This window comes from Rousettus aegyptiacus, unplaced genomic scaffold (assembly GCF_014176215.1).
Source record: "Rousettus aegyptiacus isolate mRouAeg1 unplaced genomic scaffold, mRouAeg1.p scaffold_m13_p_13, whole genome shotgun sequence".
Taxonomy (NCBI): Eukaryota; Metazoa; Chordata; class Mammalia; order Chiroptera; family Pteropodidae; genus Rousettus; species Rousettus aegyptiacus.
Genome location: NW_023416288.1, coordinates 17575745 through 17595383, shown reverse-complemented (window position 1 = coordinate 17595383; position 19639 = coordinate 17575745). Strand labels below are relative to the sequence as shown.

The following is a 19639-nucleotide window of genomic DNA, read 5'->3' as shown; positions in this document are numbered from 1 at the left end:
GGCCTATATTCTAGGATAGGTATGAATTTAATTTGAAACTGGGTTTGCTTGGTAAGCACACTATTTTACTGAGATTGTATGTTTATCTGTGATAGTTTTATAGGAATGATGGAAATTATACTTAGTACTGAACCTTCCAAGGTACTGTCGCCAGTAATACAAAACCTCCATTTTAAATAGACCAAAATCCATTAATAAAGTTAGAACTAAGAGCAAAAGATGAAGTAGCCATTTTTACATAGAACATTTTATAAATAAACAAAAGATATGCTACATTAAACACTTAAATATTACAAACATGACTGTTACATAAAGTCAGTTCACACTTAAATTTCCAAAAAAAACCATTCTTATCATAATGAGGCAAACACTTGAACTATCTGGATCTGAAAAACAAACTACAATAACACTCTCAATATTTATAAGCTGAGTGAAGTTAAAGAGGAAGAATTCCCAAGAGATACAATGGAGACATGAACAAATTTATTCTTCTGTACTACTCTACAAAAATGAAATCAATCAGATTGGAAAGAATATGAGTTTCAGAAAGGTGACAAGAAAGGGTAGGATCAAAAATATCTAATCTTTCAAACCTTAAAAATTATTATTTATAATTTTATTGTACTGCCCATTTATGAACAGTAGTGCTAAGAGAACATAGCACTTAATATTAATTTTTAATGTTTACTAACATTGTATGTTACCCAATTCCTACATTAGAAACGAGCAACCTAGAGGTTATTATGCTGAATGAAATAAGTCACAGAGAAAGATAAATGCCATATGATTTCATTTACATGCAGAGTCTAAGGAATAAAAAGACCAACTAATCAAAAACAAATTCACAAGTATAGAGGACAAACTGGTGACAGCCGGGGGGTGGGAGGGCTGGCAGAATGGGGTGAAAGGTTTAGATGGTCGTGGGTATGGGAGCACGGCATAGGGAATGCATCGGCGTTAGTGTAAGGCTAGGTGGTGAGCCAGAGGAGAGAAAGAGCTATCAGGAGTATCGTTTTATAAACTATATAAATGTCTAACCAATGTGCTGTATATTTGAAACAAATAATAAAATAAAATATTTTTAAAAAACAGCCTTAGAGAAATTTTTTTTAAATAAACAAACAAAAAACGAACAAGAGTCAGCTTAAAATTTTTTATATTACCTTACCTTATACAGCTATAATGTTTAAAAGTACTGGCAGCTTTCTGACATTCCAGGCACAACTGAATAGCTCCTGGATAGTCTTCCTCCTTAGATAACAACAGGAAAAGTCATTAGACTGGAAACATTTTTCTTAAAGCCCCTGAAGAGAACAAATCTCTGCTCATACTCTATCCAAAAGTTACAGAACCAGAAAATTTTAATTCCTTTTAAATGAGGATTAGAATACCAATGATAGATAATAAAATATAAAGAGGCAACTAGGTCCAGGCCTAAAATGCATGCATAGAAAAAATATTCTGTTCCTCAAATACACAGTAACAGCTCTCTGAGACCATGGCATGTAGATAAAGCCTATATAGAATTATAAGCTGTTTCACAGGGAAAATGTTCTTTAACTATTAACATACCTTCTTTTAGTAATGTTTACATAAAATGTACCAAAACAATATGCATTCTACTTATAATCAACATTTAATAGCTCTAACACCAAGAAAGAAATATTTTTAAACAAATAAATTTGGGGGAAAAAGTGAAATATTCACTCATTTATAGTCTGAGATTATTTTTTATCACCTAAACAGTAATTTAATGTCAAATGAATTTTTCACATGGATTTCTCAAAACCTAGTTCAGTGTTGATAGCTTAGAAGAGATTATACAGAAAAATTCTAATTTTTTTTTTTTTCTTAAGCTCATATCTAATTTCAAAAATGCAATTCAAACCACTAGGGATCCTGGGATGATGGCAAAGTACCCACTTGAAGGAACTCAAGCATTAATGGAGAATACACACATATAACATTAGGCTTCTGTGACCCTTAAAACAAAAGTAGATTGAGAATGCTAAGAAAGCATCAAAAATAGATAACTCACTCACAAAACCAATTAACATATGAGTTACCAAACATAATACATGACATTACCTTAAATCACTGCCATATGTTAGATAAAAAAGATATTGTATTGCTATTTGAGTGTAAATACAGTTAATCTTCCCACGTTGCTAAACCATGTCTCCAACTATTTTTTTCTAAATGAAGTATGTTATGTCGATAGAAAAATGCTCTAGAACAAGTACCTTTACATGTCTAAAAATGGTCTTTATACCATATATCAATTTGAGAAAAAAGTTCATCTGAATTTTTTTCACTATAATTTTCCTGTTTAATATTATCAGGATCATCAAATTTCCAAGCCTCATTAACTTACCTCTAGCATTTCACTTAAGCGCACATCTGTTCTTTGCTGAAAAAACAAAAATCAAAGGTAAAATCTGTTTCAACTATAAAATTAAATTTTAATTTTTAAAAAGTAACAAATATACCAATGTTTTTATAGTTCTCAGAGATTTCAGAAGTCCAATCAGCAACTGACGTTTCCTTTGATTTGCAAGAAGACCTAAACTAGCTTGAGTAAAACCTTCCTTTGCGATATTCAAGTGTCTGCAAAAATGAGCAAAAAATAGTTAAATTTTTCTAGTATAATAAAAATACTATCCACACAGAACAATTAGTCAGCTAATGAGGTATATCCTGTATCACTCTCAAAATCAGAGATTGTGACTACTATCACAAATTTATTTGACATTTATCCAACAGCTCAATCTAAGCCAGCATTACTCAAAGCATGGTGGGTGGAATGGTGTCAATGCTCAAACTGTTACTGGTCCATCACGAGAAAAGTTCAGAAATTGAGAATAAGCACTTAAACCACTTAGAGCAAAAGTTGGCATAATAATTTGTTTGATGATTTAATAATTTAAAAATTGAGGTTGTATTTTGTATGTCTGGTTGGTTTTTTTTTCCATTTCCCTAGTGTTTTGCTTTCATTGCATTTTACAAAAATAAGTCTGTTACAAGTTGGGAAAAAAAACTGGTTTCTCACCATAGATAATTTAAGAAGCACTAATATAAGCAATATAGAAACAATAATGTTTTTAAGCCATGACTAAATTTACAATTTTCCCCACATACCTTTTTAGTGCTGTTTTTTGATCATAATACATGTTCGGTTAATGAATGGTATTCTACAAACCTCAGTCATAATAAAAAATCAATTATCAATATAGTTTCAGTGTTTCTTGAAATGTTTTCTAGCTTAAAGAACAAAAATATCATCAAATGTAATACCTCCTCCCATTTGTGCAGATAACAGCAGCTAACTGAAGACCTGTCTGTAACGAGGTAACTCTTTCAAGTTCCTATGGAAAGATCAAGTATAAGTTATTGTTTGAGGCATGTTATATTTCCTATTTGCATGATATTCTAATAAAACCTTTAGTGGGTTTCAAAGAAAAGCCTGCTTGAAAAACAAAGTAGCAAAAAAATTCCTAATCCTGAAAACTGATGGTATATTTTCCAACAAAGTTATTTAAAATGAAAACCTTCAGTTGTTTTCACAATGATAAATGACAAAATATTTAGTATTGCTTATAAGGAAATCTAAACCCAACTTGCTTTATATAGACATAAATGAATAGTGATAATATATCTATTTAAATGTTTCTACCCAACAGAATTTCACAAGGTAATCAAGTATATAACACATATGATTTCTGTTTGCCAAGATGCTTTGACAATGAATGTCTTCATTTGAGCACTAGCAAATATTTCAATGAAATTTGAAGTCTGATTTTCTAATGAAAAAACAAATTCAGCTAGACAATTCCAATTTTATCAAACTTTAAAGGTAGATAGTTATATTGCCATAAAGCATTCATTATTAATAATCTAAGTGTTATGAAGTACATAGAAGCAATTTTCACTGGCCATTCTAAAGTTTACAAAACCTAAGGGATTACTTTGGAATCAGTTATAAAAACTCTTTCATTTCTTCACTTGGTAAATTTCCCCAAATGTGAGAGACACACACACACATACACACACACACACACAAATAGTTAATATGTTGCTACAGAACTACAGACAAAATAAATTAAAATATTTCAACAGTTTCAAGAGTCACTCAAACTTTTTTTTTAATTTCACTATTGCAAATAACAAATATCCTACCTTTACATAAGCAGGCTGCTTCTCAAGGATTAAATCTGCTACTTTTTTAGAGACCTAAAAGAACATGCAATCAAACAAAAGAAGTAAAAGAAAAAATCTCAAGCTTCCCGTGACATTTTACATTTAAAATTTTGCAAAAATATTCCACAGATCTTCCCAAGAACTTCTGCAGCAGATATCTGCATGCTATGACCACACACATTTCTCTGGGCTATAAAATTAGTAAAAGAGGTATAGAGCACAGAGCACAGCACTTTGTCCTTAACGGAAACTCAATAAATGGGCAGTAAGACTGTTAATAATATTATCAGATTTAACATGCACAGTGTGTAATCACCTTTAAGGGTACAGGATTGGCTTTAAAAGAGGAATTTGTTAAGATAAATAAATGCATGATAAATCAAATTTATAGAGACAATATCTGGGAAACAGCACAACCGTGTGCCCTTTAGATCCTTTCATACCACACAAGAAGACAAATACTAATTTGGTCCTCTCCTTTTGAAAAACTGAAGACATGTATTTTTCTGGAATGCTATGAAGGTATCTCAGTTTTTCTTTATCAATTCCATGAATAATGTTAATGTATGCAAGTCAGAATTACAATGAGTTTGAACAGGAGGTTCTTATTTCACAATTTCAGGTGTTCCTGCCAGACTACACTATGAGGTATTACGTCTAACACAAAGCATGGTGCACTCAAGGTATTTAGTGAATGTTTGCTAAAGAAATGCAACTGGCTCCCTTTCCAAGGCCAACTAAGAATAAAACATTGCACACACATTCAAGTACCACGTGAATCCTTTTATGTTTTTTTAATCTGCTTTGATTTGTGTACGTATATTTGCGTTAAGTATGAATTTGTATAGATGAACCCAGACAAAAAACACATCTAATTTTACTAAATTTGTTTTTATTTTTAAATAAACGTAGTTATTGTTAGTCTGCACTGTGCCAGGCAGTGTACCTGATGCTTCTCCTACATTATCTCAATTAGTACTCATGATAATATCTATAGAAATAGGTTATATGCATCCTCATTTTCCAGATGAGTAATCTTAAGCATAGTAGTAACTTGTCCACAGTCCCACAATAAGTTGAAGGCCAGGATTCAAGCCCAGGTTTATCAAATTCCAAAGGTCACTATGCTACATGGCCCTAGTGATGGGGCACATTTCCAAAAGAATACTACCACATAAAGTACATAGATGGAGTATGTATTAAAACATGTTGAAACCAAGAGAAAAAGAAACTGCCACCATCTACTGAAATCTAATTCTTCAAAAGCACAACAGATTTTTTCCTACACAACCCTCTAGTGCTCAAAGCCCTTCCTCACACCACGGCTGCTGCCCCCAGGGAGATCCCAGCACCCACCGAGACATGTGGGTGTAACACAAAAGAAAGAGAAGAATATAGTCATGAGTCGCTTAACAATCTGTTATGCATCATTAGGCAATTTTGTCATTGTGTGAACATCATGGAGTGCACTTACACAAACCTAGGTGGTATAGCCTAGCACACACCTAGGCTACATGACATAGCCTAATGTTCCCAGGCTATAAACCTGTACAGTATGTTACTGTGCTGAATACTATAGGCAATTCTAACACAATGGTACTTGTGTATATAAATGTATTTAAGCATAGGAAAGGGACAGTAAAAGTACAATATAAAATATAAAGTGTATGTGCAGCATGCACGTTGGTGGAGGCAGAGGAAGGGCTGTGGAGGTAGGAATGAGAGGGAGAGTAGATGTCAGGAAGGGAGAGAGGGAAGGAAGAAAAAGAAGAACAGAGATCAAAGGAGACCCAGAGAGATAAAGCCCAACTGGAGAAATAATAAGAGGGAGATGGGAGGGGGAAAAGGGAGAGAGGAACGGGACCAGGAGAAAAGAGAGAGAAAGAGAAAGGAACAATGAGAAGGGAAGTGAGTTTGGAGGGGCAGCTCCCAGGCTCACCAACTCCCCGGCCTTCTCTTCTCACTCCCAATCCCAGGCACCAGATTCCAGCAGGCACAGGGCAGGTGGACAGAATGCTTAGCCTCTTCATCTATTTAAATCACCCAAAGCTAGCGGTAAATTCATCATCTTGGATCCAGTCTTTTCTTTCAAAATCACAATCGAAATTTTTGCTTATAATCCATTTTAAACTCACAGAACCACTGTTGTATATGTGGTCAGTCACTAACCAAAATGTTGGTATGTGGCACGTGACTATAGCTTCCTTTATCTGTCAGATGGATTACTAAAAATCGTATCTTAAAATCAAATAGATAAATATATTATTATTGCTTCTTTACTAGTAAAAAAATTAACAAGAGCACATCCTACCACAACTTAATTTTTTACAGCATAATTTGAGTTTTATAAAAGTGCAGCCTAACATTGAGGAAAATATAGAATGACAGAATTTTACAGCATTAGAGATAATGCAGGCCTAACCCATCACTTAACAGACTAAACAAAAGAGATTTAGCAAGGCTAAGTGACTTTCCCAACATCGCATAATTAAATAGTGACTAGAATTCAGACTTTCTGAATCTTAGCCCTGTATTTTCTTTGGGCCTATTTCAGCTAGAAGTAGGGGCCTTTTATTTTGAGATAAGAAGGCTCTGTCACAAAACTATGGGTAGTTTTGCAAGACAAGAAGCCGAAAGGTACTTAGTAATCTGGGGAAAAGTTCAAAATTATTTGATCACATTTATGATTCCAGAGAAAGAACTACAAGTTCTAGAAGCAAATCTATCAAGGTAATGAATGTGAAAGAAACTAAATAGGCATTATATTTTTACATAAATGTACCATTTCAAAGTCATATTAAATAATAAAATTTAGTACATTAATATATTAGTTAAACCATAAAATCTGCAAACATTACACCTCTCCGCTGTTTCACTTACAGTTTGTCAAAAAGAAATGTGTTTTTTACTTACTGCGGCTTGCTGTTGTTTCAATTTGTCTCTGTACTCCTCTAATTCTTGCAAATTGAGAACAGAAGGGAGCTTCTGAAAAACAAATCCATAAGGGAAAAGCAAAAAATAAATTGTTTAATTTGGTTTCATTTACCTGCACATCTCTGATTTACGAACTACAATCTGTGCATATAAAACAGTGTTACACCCCATTCTTGTCCATTTCTCCTGGCCCCACCACTTACCCACTAGACTCTGGACACGAAAGTCTACACACCTTTGTTACTCAACCCTCTGGTGCTCAACTTCCATCCCTCACTCACTATCTGCCCTGCAAATGCCTCCAACCTCCAGGAAATTCCAGGAACCTCTGGCCCCTGGGCTGGGAAGACACTGCCTCCATGGCTTGTGGCAGAAGAATGTGAGAAAGTCCCTGAGCCTAAGTCCCTACACTACTAGCCACAGGTATGGGTACACCCTTGCATATGAGAGAACTCAAAACATATTTCCCCCCTGAAATACTTTGAATCATGACTAAACAATTATATAAATGTACATTTATAATTAAAAGTTTTAGAGCTTTTAAAAACATATTTAGTCAATATAAAATAAAATAGAGGCAGCATACTAACATACTGTATGCTAACAGTTAAAAAACAAAAGTACAGAAATGTTTCCTGGACCAATATTCTAAGCTGCACTTATTTTTACATTTTTAAAAATAATTCCATCTTTAAACAATACTGACAGTTCATTTAATCACAATATGGTCATTATAGACCAGTCCTGGAATCAAAAAGAAATAATGTCCCTAAATAAAAAGCATTCAAATCTTACTCATAAATTCAATCACTGAAAAAACAGGTTTTAGGTAGATTTTAATGAAATTTTTTTTACCTCCAGCTCATATTTAACAATATCGAATGAGTCTGTAGAAAAATATACTTGTTCAATACTATTAATTAGTTCTTGTTCAGCTTGAGGGTCACTAGGCTGTTCTCGAAGTTCTCGGAATTCCTCCTTTAAGGAAAAAAATCACAATTACAATACTTGCAGCTGTTATAATTCTATCTGCATAGAAATAAGTAATCATCTGTCTTAACAGTCACAAATCTCCTGGGAATGATTCTGACCAAGGAGACAAACTGATAGAAAACAGGAAAGTTCATGGAAAATTAGGAAACAGTCAAACACTAAAAACTACTCATCTATTGGAGAAAAAGACTAGACAGTTTGAAGATTTGGATTTTATTTTCCATTCCTTATGTGCCAACTAGTAGTTGAGAGAATTTAGATATTTAATGAAAGAAAAACACAAAGTAACCCTCTAGTATCTGTCATACATATGTATCACATATATACATGTTTTCATCATTTAACATTCTAAAATCTATCTCAGCACAGATAAACAGGGAACAACATCTCGATGGCTTCTGGGTCACAGTCACCATTAGAACCCTGAGCAGCAGACATCCTTCCTTCTGCTGAATATCTCACTGCTCTGCTAAGAAACACTGGCTCCAGAAAAGGTTCACAAGTTTAGCTGTATAAGTCTATGAGACTTCCTTCAAAGTGTTCTAATACCGCGATTAATCTGATTGTGAACTTAAAGCTCTGTATTTGATAAAATGCAAATGCATCTTTCTGATGATACAGAATGGGGCTTTAATGAATTTATACAAATAAAAAGAGAGTGACAACAAATTCCTACTCCTGATGTCAGCATCCTTACCCTATGCAATTTCACTGCATAACTGGATAAAACTTTAGTTAACTGGGAAATTTCAGTAATCCAGATACTCTCTGCCACACTAATTAATCCAAGACATTATTACAGACATATAACAATTTAGTCATTTGATTTTTTATTCAAATTAATCTCAAACATTTAAGTACACAAAAAGGAACTGGTACTTTAAATCATTTTAGTCATTAAAAGAATACTTAACAAAAATCTTAATGAATCATCACTAATTAAACACAAAAATTATATGGTCAACTAGAGAACATTATTTTCCAAACAGAGGTACTCTAGGTTATTTTATTGCAGGGCATGGTTTTCATTTGTAAAGAAAACCTCATATAGAAAAGAGGCTTAGAGCTTCTATATCTTTTAGACTTTAAAACTTGTATTTTAAATTTATGAAACTATTAACTATAAAATTATCTTGTTAGATTCAAGTGAAAATATTAGAGCAATAAATTTGAAACTCAAGAGAATATTTAACTGTTTGATTTTGAAATTTCAGTAAATCTAAAAGAGAAGGCAAAATCATATAAAATTCAGACCTGCATAATTAACAGTGCATGAAATAGAAAATGCCTCTTCAACTTACAAGGTACACTAACAAAAAAAAGTCAAAAGTACAGCCATCACCAATTTAGCATGCAATTAGATACTATGAGTACAGTAAGAAATCATTGGCCTATCAGCGGGAGCTGCATTCCTGAGAAGGTTTATCTACAACACTAATCTGTGTAGCGCCCTGAACAACAGAACAGCACTGAGAAACAGACGGGCCAAAAACGTATCACTTGCAGAAGGGTTCCCAACTAGCCTATCCAAAGCCAATTCCCTCCCTACATGACAGTGAAATATGAAATAGAAGAATATCAGAAATTCCTGGCACTCTCCCTCCCTAAAAGTACCAGCTTTAAATTAAATGCTGCAAGCTAAGAAAGGGAATAAAGCCCAAATGAGGAAATGACAATGTTGCCTCCCTAGGAATTCCACAGCACCACAACCAAATAAATATACCTGATATTATTCAAAAAAAATTTTGAGGATTATAAAAATTGCTAAGACTGAAAAATATCAGGTATGGAACTAAGCCAAAAATTCAAATAAACAGTAATGAATGAACACTTTCATCTTAAGCATATAAATGCCAATGGCATATAACTCCACACCGAGGTTCTCCATATACTACCCCACTGATTGACCTAAAGGTAAGGGCACCTAGGTTTTAGTTGCAGTTCAGCTATTAACCTTGGGCGACATACTTAGTCTCTCCAAGCCTAGTTTTGTTTTTGCTTTTGTTTTTGTTTTTGTTTTTGATGCCTGTAAAGGACTGACACTCTCACTCTCTCTCTCTCTCTCCCTCTCTCCCTCTCTCTCTCTCTCTCTCTCTCTCTCTCTCTGTCTCTCAAAATGACAGTGAAACAAATATCCGAAGTTATAAGAATGTCAAAGGGAAAACATGATTTCATTTATAAATATCTCACAAGTGTACATTTCACAAATGTGATGAATCTGTAAAAAGAGCAAAATTTGTTTATGTACATAAAAGGTCAAATGTCATTCCTTCCTAGAAAACTAAGCAATTATATTACAGAGAATAGACAAAACTATACAATTTCAAAGAACTGACATATAACACTTGACACTCTAATCTAGAATAAAGAGAATAAAATCAACAAAGGCAGAAAAAGAAACAGCACATAAAATAGTATTTAATCCGAAGCAAATGTCCAACATTATATTTCTATAAAATACCCTCTCCTTTCGAACAACTTAGTGGCTCCTGTATGAAAACATAAATCTGAATTCATTCAGACAAACTCCATTCTGTTTAGACTCCAAATTACCTTTTAATCTCACTGCACTTGGAGCCTATAAAACTGTCACCTAATCATTCTCTAAATGTTTCATCGCTGTTAGTGCTGCCTGCTCAATCAGATTATACACTTCTTGAAAACTGAGATTTCTCCTTATTCTCCATCATTATGCTCTGTAGTGCCAAAGCACATTGTAGATAACCACTGATCAAACTGAAATGAATGACACAGCAAGTTATATTAAAATATATATATATGAACAAAAAGAAAGGAAAAACGTGCTTGTTTTGATAGTCAAATTTTTCCACAAACTCTTAATAAAACGTTTATTTCTTCAAACTAGAAATAAAAATAAATCTTAAATGATGTTAAGGCTATTTATGCATGTAAATTAGGAAAAAAAAAAAACCCAGAGGCATCTAGTTTACTTCAATTACTTCACAATTACTTCACAATTTTGCTATTATATAAACTGGTTACCTAGGTCTGAAAATGTAGAAAAATACATGATTCTTCACCTAAAACAGAACCAAATTTGCAAGCCAAAATATATATATGAAACAAAATTTTACATAAACAAAATGAACAAAAGATTTCCTATAAAATTCTGGGGTATAGGTTAACAAATGAAACTCCTTAAACCATAGTAAAATATGTGACTTTTTAAATATTAAGTATTAAATACTTAAGCTAAGTTGGGAATAAAATATTTTAGTCTTATAGACTATTATATTATTACTGAAATTTTTCTAGGATTTTTATAGTAAATTTTATGTCACACAGTAACTAAAAAATGCATATTATCATCAATAGTCATATAAATACTCTGTAAAACTTGAAAATCCAAAAAAATTTGTCAGCAACTACAGACTATCAAACATGACACAATTTGCCTGCTAAGGGTAATCAACCACCTAAAATAAAAGTACATCAATGTCACCCCAGAATTAAAGCTGGAGAAAAACTACAAATAAAGTATTAAATTAAACTGTAAAAAAGGATAAAAACAAAAGTTCTTTTGGCAAAAAAGTACAAATCAAATCTCTTATATACTATCATTAGAAAATAACCTGCCTGAAAAAATTGAAAATCACATGATATCACTTATTTGTAGTATATAAATCTAAAAACAAGAAATGAACAGGACAAACAGAGACTCATGGACATAGACAATGGACTGTGGTTATCAGAGGGTAGAGGGTGGTGGGGGGAGGGACGAGGTAGAGTAAAGGGGGTCAAATACAGAAAGGCAGGGGAAGGGTGAAGTTGGTAAAGGAGATCAAATATATGGTAGCTGAAGGAAACTGAATTCTGGATGGTAATCACACAATAGAATATACAGATGTCAAATTATAATGAACACCTGAAAATTATATAATTGTATTAACCAATGTTACCCCGATAAACTTAAAAAAAATTAAAAAATAACCTACCAACTTTCAAAGCTCTGTTAATTTAACCTTTCCCAGTCAAGTCCTATATTCCAATTTAATAATTTTTTTAAACTCCACCAATGTAAAAATTCTCCATACTAGGTCATACAAAAAGAAAGATAAGTAAAATATAGCTTTTTCCTCAAATAGTTGCTAAAGTAATAGGAGGGGTCAGATGAATAAACCATAATAATGCAAAGCCAAACATAAGAGAAATACAGAGGGCATCTATAGAGAGTGAGTTCACATATGATGGAAGAGGTGGCATTTAGAGAATATGAGAATAGGTAAAATTTCAAAATTGAGAAATTGGGGAAATAAGGTTACAAATATAAAGCAAAGCATTAAGTAAAAACACTGTGGTGGGAATGCATACAACAGGTTAAGCATCACAAGGTGGCTTCCTGCAGGGTAGAAAAATGTCATGGGAGACAGTGTGCATGTACACTGAGAGGCAATAAAATGCAACACTTGAGTTTTTTTTTAATTCGATATATTTTTATATATGCTAGAACCATATTTTTCCTTTATTAAAAATAAAATATCCTTAACACATAGCACTGTGCCAGATGCTATATCAAAAAAAAAAAACATATTCAATATTTTCTTAATATAATAAACCAAGGAGGATTATTTAGAAAAGTGGTAGACAACAAAAAAGTATTTTAATATATCAGAGGCTGTCTTTTCCAGCAGTCACAATACAGTATAAGGTTGCAAATAATACTACCTAGCCTATTTTCTATTTTAATCATCTCAATGATAAAGCTACATGAAATACATATAGAAATGCACATCATCCAATCTGGTGCCAGCCAGAGTGGAGGGGGGTGGGGGTGTGGGTGGGGGGCTGGGAGAAAGCAGTGAAGCATTAAAGAAGTACAAATTAGTTGATAGTCACCAGGATGGAGGGAACAGCATAAAGGAATGCAGACAGCAGTAAGGTAATGGCTATGTGTAGAGCCGGAGGGAAGAAAGAGTAATGGGGGGAGGGGGAGGATCGTTTCATAAACTATATAAATGTCTAACCAATGTACCACATACTCGAAACTAATAAAATAAAAACGCACGTCATAAATGTAACTTTATGACAAACAAAGGAAAACAATTAGAAATTTAAGTCAACGTCTTTGATTTTTTTAGCCAAGCTATTTTTCCTCTCAACAACAAAAGGTTTTATGAGAACCGAGGATTCAAGTCTATAAAACAATTGGAACCCTCAAGTGTAAGGTGTTATAAAACACTTCCAGTGTATTTACGGTTTCTAAGAACCAGGCTATAACTTTACAAAGCAATTTTCCACTTAAGAGCTCATCTTTTAAAAGGTATTCAAGTTTAGGAGGAGAAAAAAAATTACAAATTTTGCATTTAACCACAACTTTCAAATTATACAAAATACCACCTATTAAATCTACCAGTACAAGTCCAGGATTTTCCATTTTATTTACTTTTATAAGTGTAAAAAGTTAGACAACTTAACAGTTCTTATCGTTATTAAAGGCATTTAACCTAATTTTTAAACACACAGAACGGCTTGGAAATTTATAATCCTCAATAGTTGGTTTTTATTCAAACAAAAAGATGTAAAATCTTCATTTCACAGGTCAGGTTTCAAAACCCCACAGAAAATTTGTGGAATCAAATATGTACTTAGATGAAATCACAGTTCACATTACACACCTGAATGTCAGAATACATTGTGTTGGTAGGGAGTGGGGGAGAAAAGGAAGAAATTTTACACTTGTATAGTATGAATTTGAGTTTACTAAGATAAACCTTATCAGAGGCTTTTTTTTTTTTTTTTTACTAATTGTCTTTCTTCAAAGTAAAAAAGCTATTCTGTTACAATAAATTCTAAAGATGGAAATCATTGTCTAATCAAAGTTAACATTACATTAAAGCTCTAACTTGAACAAAAATAAGTTTAGCTACCAAAATCTATACAGAGCTAAAAGAACAAATAAAAACATGAAGTTTTCAATATGCAATCAGCATTATAAAAATCATAAATCGTTGAACAAAAATAGGTTTTATGTTTCCAAATGAAATAGGATTCAAGATCACAGATACCCTAAAACCATATATATACCACATAATTTTGTAATAAATTGCCAGATGTCTGATTACATGAGGAAATGGCATATTTTCTTAAAACTCCACTAGAATGACAATAATAATCCATCAAAGCAGCCGGTTCATCAGTTTCTGTTTGTGTGTTTTAAATAAAACATAGCTTTTAAAACTTACCCTATTTTTCTTCAGGCTTTCAGTGCCATCTAGTGGAATACTGGTGATGTTACAATTTACAAGGTTTCAGCAAAATTATAAGATTTTTATAAAAGGTTATGAAAGTGGCATTATTTTAATCCAACGCTGCAACCATTTAAGTGGAAAAAATAATGTATTTTAATCACTTTCTATACAATAATAGCATTCCAAATATACAGATTTGTTTTTAAGGAAATAGATCATAACTAAAAACTAATTTTATTCATAGAATTGTACTGGTTTACTAACGTGTACTAAAAACACAAAATTAGAAAGCAAAATTTTCATATTTTACACTCTACCAAAATTTTTATTTAATTCTCTTATTCAATAATTACATTTTAACAAGTATTTTCATAAACGTATATGAAAAGGAAAATATTAAAGACTGCTTTAGAGACACCAAATATATTTTTAAGCTATCTTTAAAAATTTCTTACTGAAATTTTTCAACTTAGTGAACAACATCATGTTGTTTGCTACATGCCTGTCCATTTCAAGTTAATGCTGAAGAAAAGACACGTCACAAATTGCAGTACAGAGAGAAAAAATCCACTGTGTAAGGCTTAACTTTTTTTTTCTTTTAGATTTCAAACAGCTCATCAGAACTTCATCTAAAAGAAGTATTATCTAATTCTGAAAAAAAAAAAAAATCACAGCACCATCAATCTCAGTGTCTAAAAACCAGTCTTTCCAATTCCTTCACCTTCCACATCCAATAAAACCTTCGGTCCTAAATTCTGCTTTTAAAATGTCTCTCAAATTTTAACCCTTCCCTCTTTCCTAACTCTCATTTTCTTACCTTCTGAATCAGTATCCTAGTGTCCTGACTGCCGCTCAAAAATCCACCTGCACACTAGTTATCCTTCAAAAACAAATTAATCACCAACCCTGGAAGACCCTGCACTCACCTCTACCTTCTCTGAATCCTCTCCCGGCTGTGCCCCCACCGTGCCTACTTTAGTATAGACCTTTATTGTACTTATACTACTCTGCAATTATCTATTTTTGCTCATCACTCCCATATAGATGAGGTAGGAACAGTCTTATATCTCTTTACATCTTCAAAACTTGTAACTATGGCTCAATAAATGACTGCCAAATGCACTGTGTGAATGATCTTTTATGACTAGCTATGAAAAAAGGATTAAGAATCTCAAAGCATCTGAAGACAGAAAATCCAATCAGTTTAATATGACAAAATCTATTTCTCAGGAATTAAATTTCAGGTCATCCATCACTAACTCTTCATTTTATTTTTCCTCACGAAAATTGTCAGTAAAATTTCCAATTTTTTTTAGGGAGGGAGGGGAGATAGTTCCTTTATTTCCACTTTCTCCATTATCATCCTCAACTCCTCCAATGGTTCCTATACTTGGCTTCATATCTGGATAACCTGGATCTTTAAACACAACTGAGACCTGGCTCCATCCTACACACTGTGATTTAATTAGAATGGGCTATGGCCTGAGTACTGGTAATTCTAATGTGCACCAAATTTGGGCACCACAGACCTTGGCTCTGAACTATATAAGCTAAGATTTTTGAAACCTGCCACAAAGTTTCCTTTCCTATAGCAATTTTTTACTTTTCTATGTTATTTTCTCTACCAAAATTCTAACTTTTCAGTATGAGTTATTTGACTCACATCTCTTAAAATGGGATACACTGTCATTCTGTCTATAAAATGCAGAAATTATACTGCATGATTTCCAAGATTTCTTCCCATTCAGAATTTATATATTTCTCAAAAAATACCAAATCAACAGTACTTTCTGGATTATCGAACACACCTAATGCCCTTCTTCAGTTTTCCTTCTACTCTTCTTTTTTCTAGTGAGTTGAACCATATCACGTTTGCCAATATTAGAACTTTTTACAGCTTAACAGCCATTTCACACGATTCATCCTATTTTCTTCCTCCCACTTCTTCATACTAAAACCTTTTAACAACACAACCCAAGCTAAACTACTTTTCTTTAAAACCCTACTGAAATTGCAATTCTTTGTTACAACTCAGACATTATGACAAGAAAATAGAAATCAGTCCACTCCATAAGACTAACCATAACTATTTTTATGTCCCGCCTATACTTCAGTGAAGTAGAGCTATTAAATAAAAACAATGTTTAAAAGTTTCTCAATACAAGTATGTACATTGACTACTTAAATATAAACTGTTTTTTGTTGATTACTTTTTTTTCATCTTGCACTAGAATATCAGGGGAACCCGATTAAGATACTATTCTATTTTATTATTATAGTATAATTAATATACAAGATTATATTAGCTTCAGGTGTATAACATGACTCAGTATTTGTATATATTGTGAAATGATCACCACAATAAGTCTAGTCAATATCTGTCACCATACATAGTTACAGAATTTTTTCTCGTGATGAGAACTTTTTAAGATCTACTCTTAGCAACTTTCAAATATGCAATACAGTATTATTAACTATAGATGCCATGCTACACATTACATCCACATGATCTATTTATTTTATAACTGGAAGCTTATAACTTTTGATTTCCTTCACCCATCTCCCATGTTGACCACTCCCCAATCCCCACCAATCAGTTCTCTGCATCTTTGACTTTGGGATTTTGGGATTTTGTTGTTGTTGTTTTTATATATCACATGTAAGTGAGATCATACAGTCTTTGTCTTTCTCTGACTTATTTCACTTAGCATAATGCTTTTGAGCTCCATCCATGTTGTTGCATATGGCAAGATATCATCCTTTTTTATGGCTGAATAATATTACATTATGTATATATACATTATTTTATCCATTCATCCATCTATGGACAAACGTTATTTCCACACTTTGGCCATTATAAATGCTGTAAGGAACATAGATGCACATATATCTCTTTGAGTTAGTGTTTTCATTTTCTTCAGGTAAGTACCTAGAAATGGGATTGCTGGATCATATGGTACTCTATTTTTAATTTTCTGAGGAACCTCCATACTGTTTTCCATAGTGGCTGCACCAATTTACATTCCCACCAACAGTACCAAGGGTTCCCTTTTCTCCACATCCATGCCAATGCTTGTTATCTCTTGCCTTTTTGATAACAGCCACTCAAACAGGTGTTAGGTGCTAATTGTGGTTTTGATTTGTAGTTCCCTGATTAATAACAATATATATTTTCTATGATTTATTTTTATATAATCACTTTAAAATTAATGTTGCAGCTAGTTCTTGATTGTATGAACTTTAATGACTTCAAAAAATGATCTTAAGTTTTTCAAATTACTAAAAGCACTTCAACGAAATGTAAAATATTACTTTTAAATGATTATTTTAAAATACCTTTTTCCTTTAATAAAAAACTGACATATACTGTGAACAGGAAATATGGTAAATAGAAAAAGGTACCAAATAAGAAAAAAACAACAAAAATCACCAACATGATCAAGGTAAACACTGCCTTCTGGTCTCATACCTAACACCTGTTAGAATGGCTATTAGCAAAACTACAAGAGATAACAAGGTTAGCCAGGGTGTAAAGAAAAGGGAATCCTTGCTGTAGGTGGGAATGTAAACTGGTACAGCCACTATGAAAAGCAGCATGGAGGTTCCTCAAAAAATTAAAAATAGAATACCATATGACCCAGCAATGCCATTTCTGGATGTATCCAAAGGAAATAAAAATAGGATCTTGAAGGGATATCTGCACTCCCATTTTCAGTGTCAGCCAGTTGATGAATGAATAAAAAGTTACACACACACACGCGCGCACCACACAAAGGGACACTCTTCAGCCATCAGATAGAAGGAAATTTTCCATCTGCAACAACACAGATGGATGTTGAGCACTTTATGCTAAGTAAAATAAGTCAAAGAAAGACAAATACCAATTGATATCACTTACATGTAGAATCTAAAAAAGCAAAATTCATAGAAACAGAGACCAGAATGGTGGTTACCAAGGGCTGCGGGGAGGCAGAGTTGAAATGAGGTGATGTTGATCAAAAAGTATGAACTTCCATTTATAAGATTAGTAAGTCGTGAGATTTGAAAGACTAGGAAAAGCTCTAACCTTCCACCTGACTAAAAGAATTTCGATAGAGGACCTGCTTAAGGAAGGATGCTATCATTACAGATGGGGAAGAATCCAGCAAGGCCTATTTGATCAAAGTGCTCTCCACGTACCATGGTTAAAAATGGCCAAACGTTTATTTACCAAACATTTGCTTTTCCATCTCGAGGTAAATTGCTTTCCTGTCCTCTGAAGTCCCAAATTATTATTTCCCTTTTCTCCTTAGCTCGAGATAGCATATAAGCCTCAAATGCCAATTTGTCACCTGGTCCCATACTCTTACAGAACCTTGTACATACCTATGTAATAAATGTGGTTGTTTTCTCCCATTAATCTGACTCATACCAATTTGATTATTAGACCAGCCAGAAGAACTAAGACAGAAAGAGGCAAATTTTCCCCTCCCCCACACTATGTGTATAGAAAATTTCTGAACGTGAGCCCTCTTAACTCTTAATTTCAAAACTGAGTGCAAATTGACCCATATCAAACTTAGTGTCTAGTGTGCTGACTGGAGCTTTGCCACTTTCTGGACCCAGCAACTCTGTCATTCTCAAAAACCACCTCAGCTCACCCCGCAGCACTCGTGATGTTTCAGGAAGAAACAGACACAACATTTTCTTAGTGTAGGCTAAATTTAAGCTTAGAGCATTAATACTGATTTTACTATAAACTTTTACAATTTAACTAACTTATTTCTTAGTATGTGTCGATAAGACCAATGACCCAAGCTTAACCTTCACCTACTCATTTACATTTGCTGAACTTGTGATCTCAGACTTGTCTTTCTACCCAAAGCCAGTCATCTGAAAGTATACACCACTTGCCACTGGTGGAGCTAAGGGGGGACTCAGTAAGAATACCATGTAATGAGATCACCATACATTCACTTCCTACCACTACTAGAAAAATATCACAGCTCATGGTTTAAAGATAATAGAAAGTTCTTATGCAACACATTCATGTGCTTTTTTTAAAGATGCTCACTCAATTTTATATTGGTTCTGGAACATCTAATGCAGTCTAATCCAAGGCATGTCTATAATGCATGATAGTCTTTTCTTAAGTCAAAGAAATAAAGAGAATTACTTATCGATTAGGATTTATGGTTATCTCTTAGTTCCCAAGTTTATCACTTTCAATAATCTTCTATAACATTATATAAAACTTCAAAATTTATCTTTAAGGTTTTTGTCTGAGCCATTTAATGCAAAAGAGTTGGCTAGAATGTTATCATATT

The 19639-nt window shown here is 33.1% G+C and overlaps 1 protein-coding gene across 1 annotated transcript in view; it reads right to left on the bottom strand.

Annotated features, from left to right (window-relative positions):
* The window catches only part of VPS50 (VPS50 subunit of EARP/GARPII complex), a 110500-nt gene that overhangs the window by 83438 nt on the left and 7423 nt on the right, over positions 1-19639 (bottom strand). The window contains exons 3-9 of the mRNA XM_016161303.2: positions 7987-8109; positions 7111-7182; positions 4177-4230; positions 3295-3365; positions 2490-2607; positions 2375-2410; positions 1169-1251 (exon numbers count right to left, since the gene is read on the bottom strand). Coding sequence (XP_016016789.1) covers positions 1169-1251; positions 2375-2410; positions 2490-2607; positions 3295-3365; positions 4177-4230; positions 7111-7182; positions 7987-8109 — 557 coding nt within the window. The remainder of the gene's footprint in view (positions 1-1168; positions 1252-2374; positions 2411-2489; positions 2608-3294; positions 3366-4176; positions 4231-7110; positions 7183-7986; positions 8110-19639) is intronic.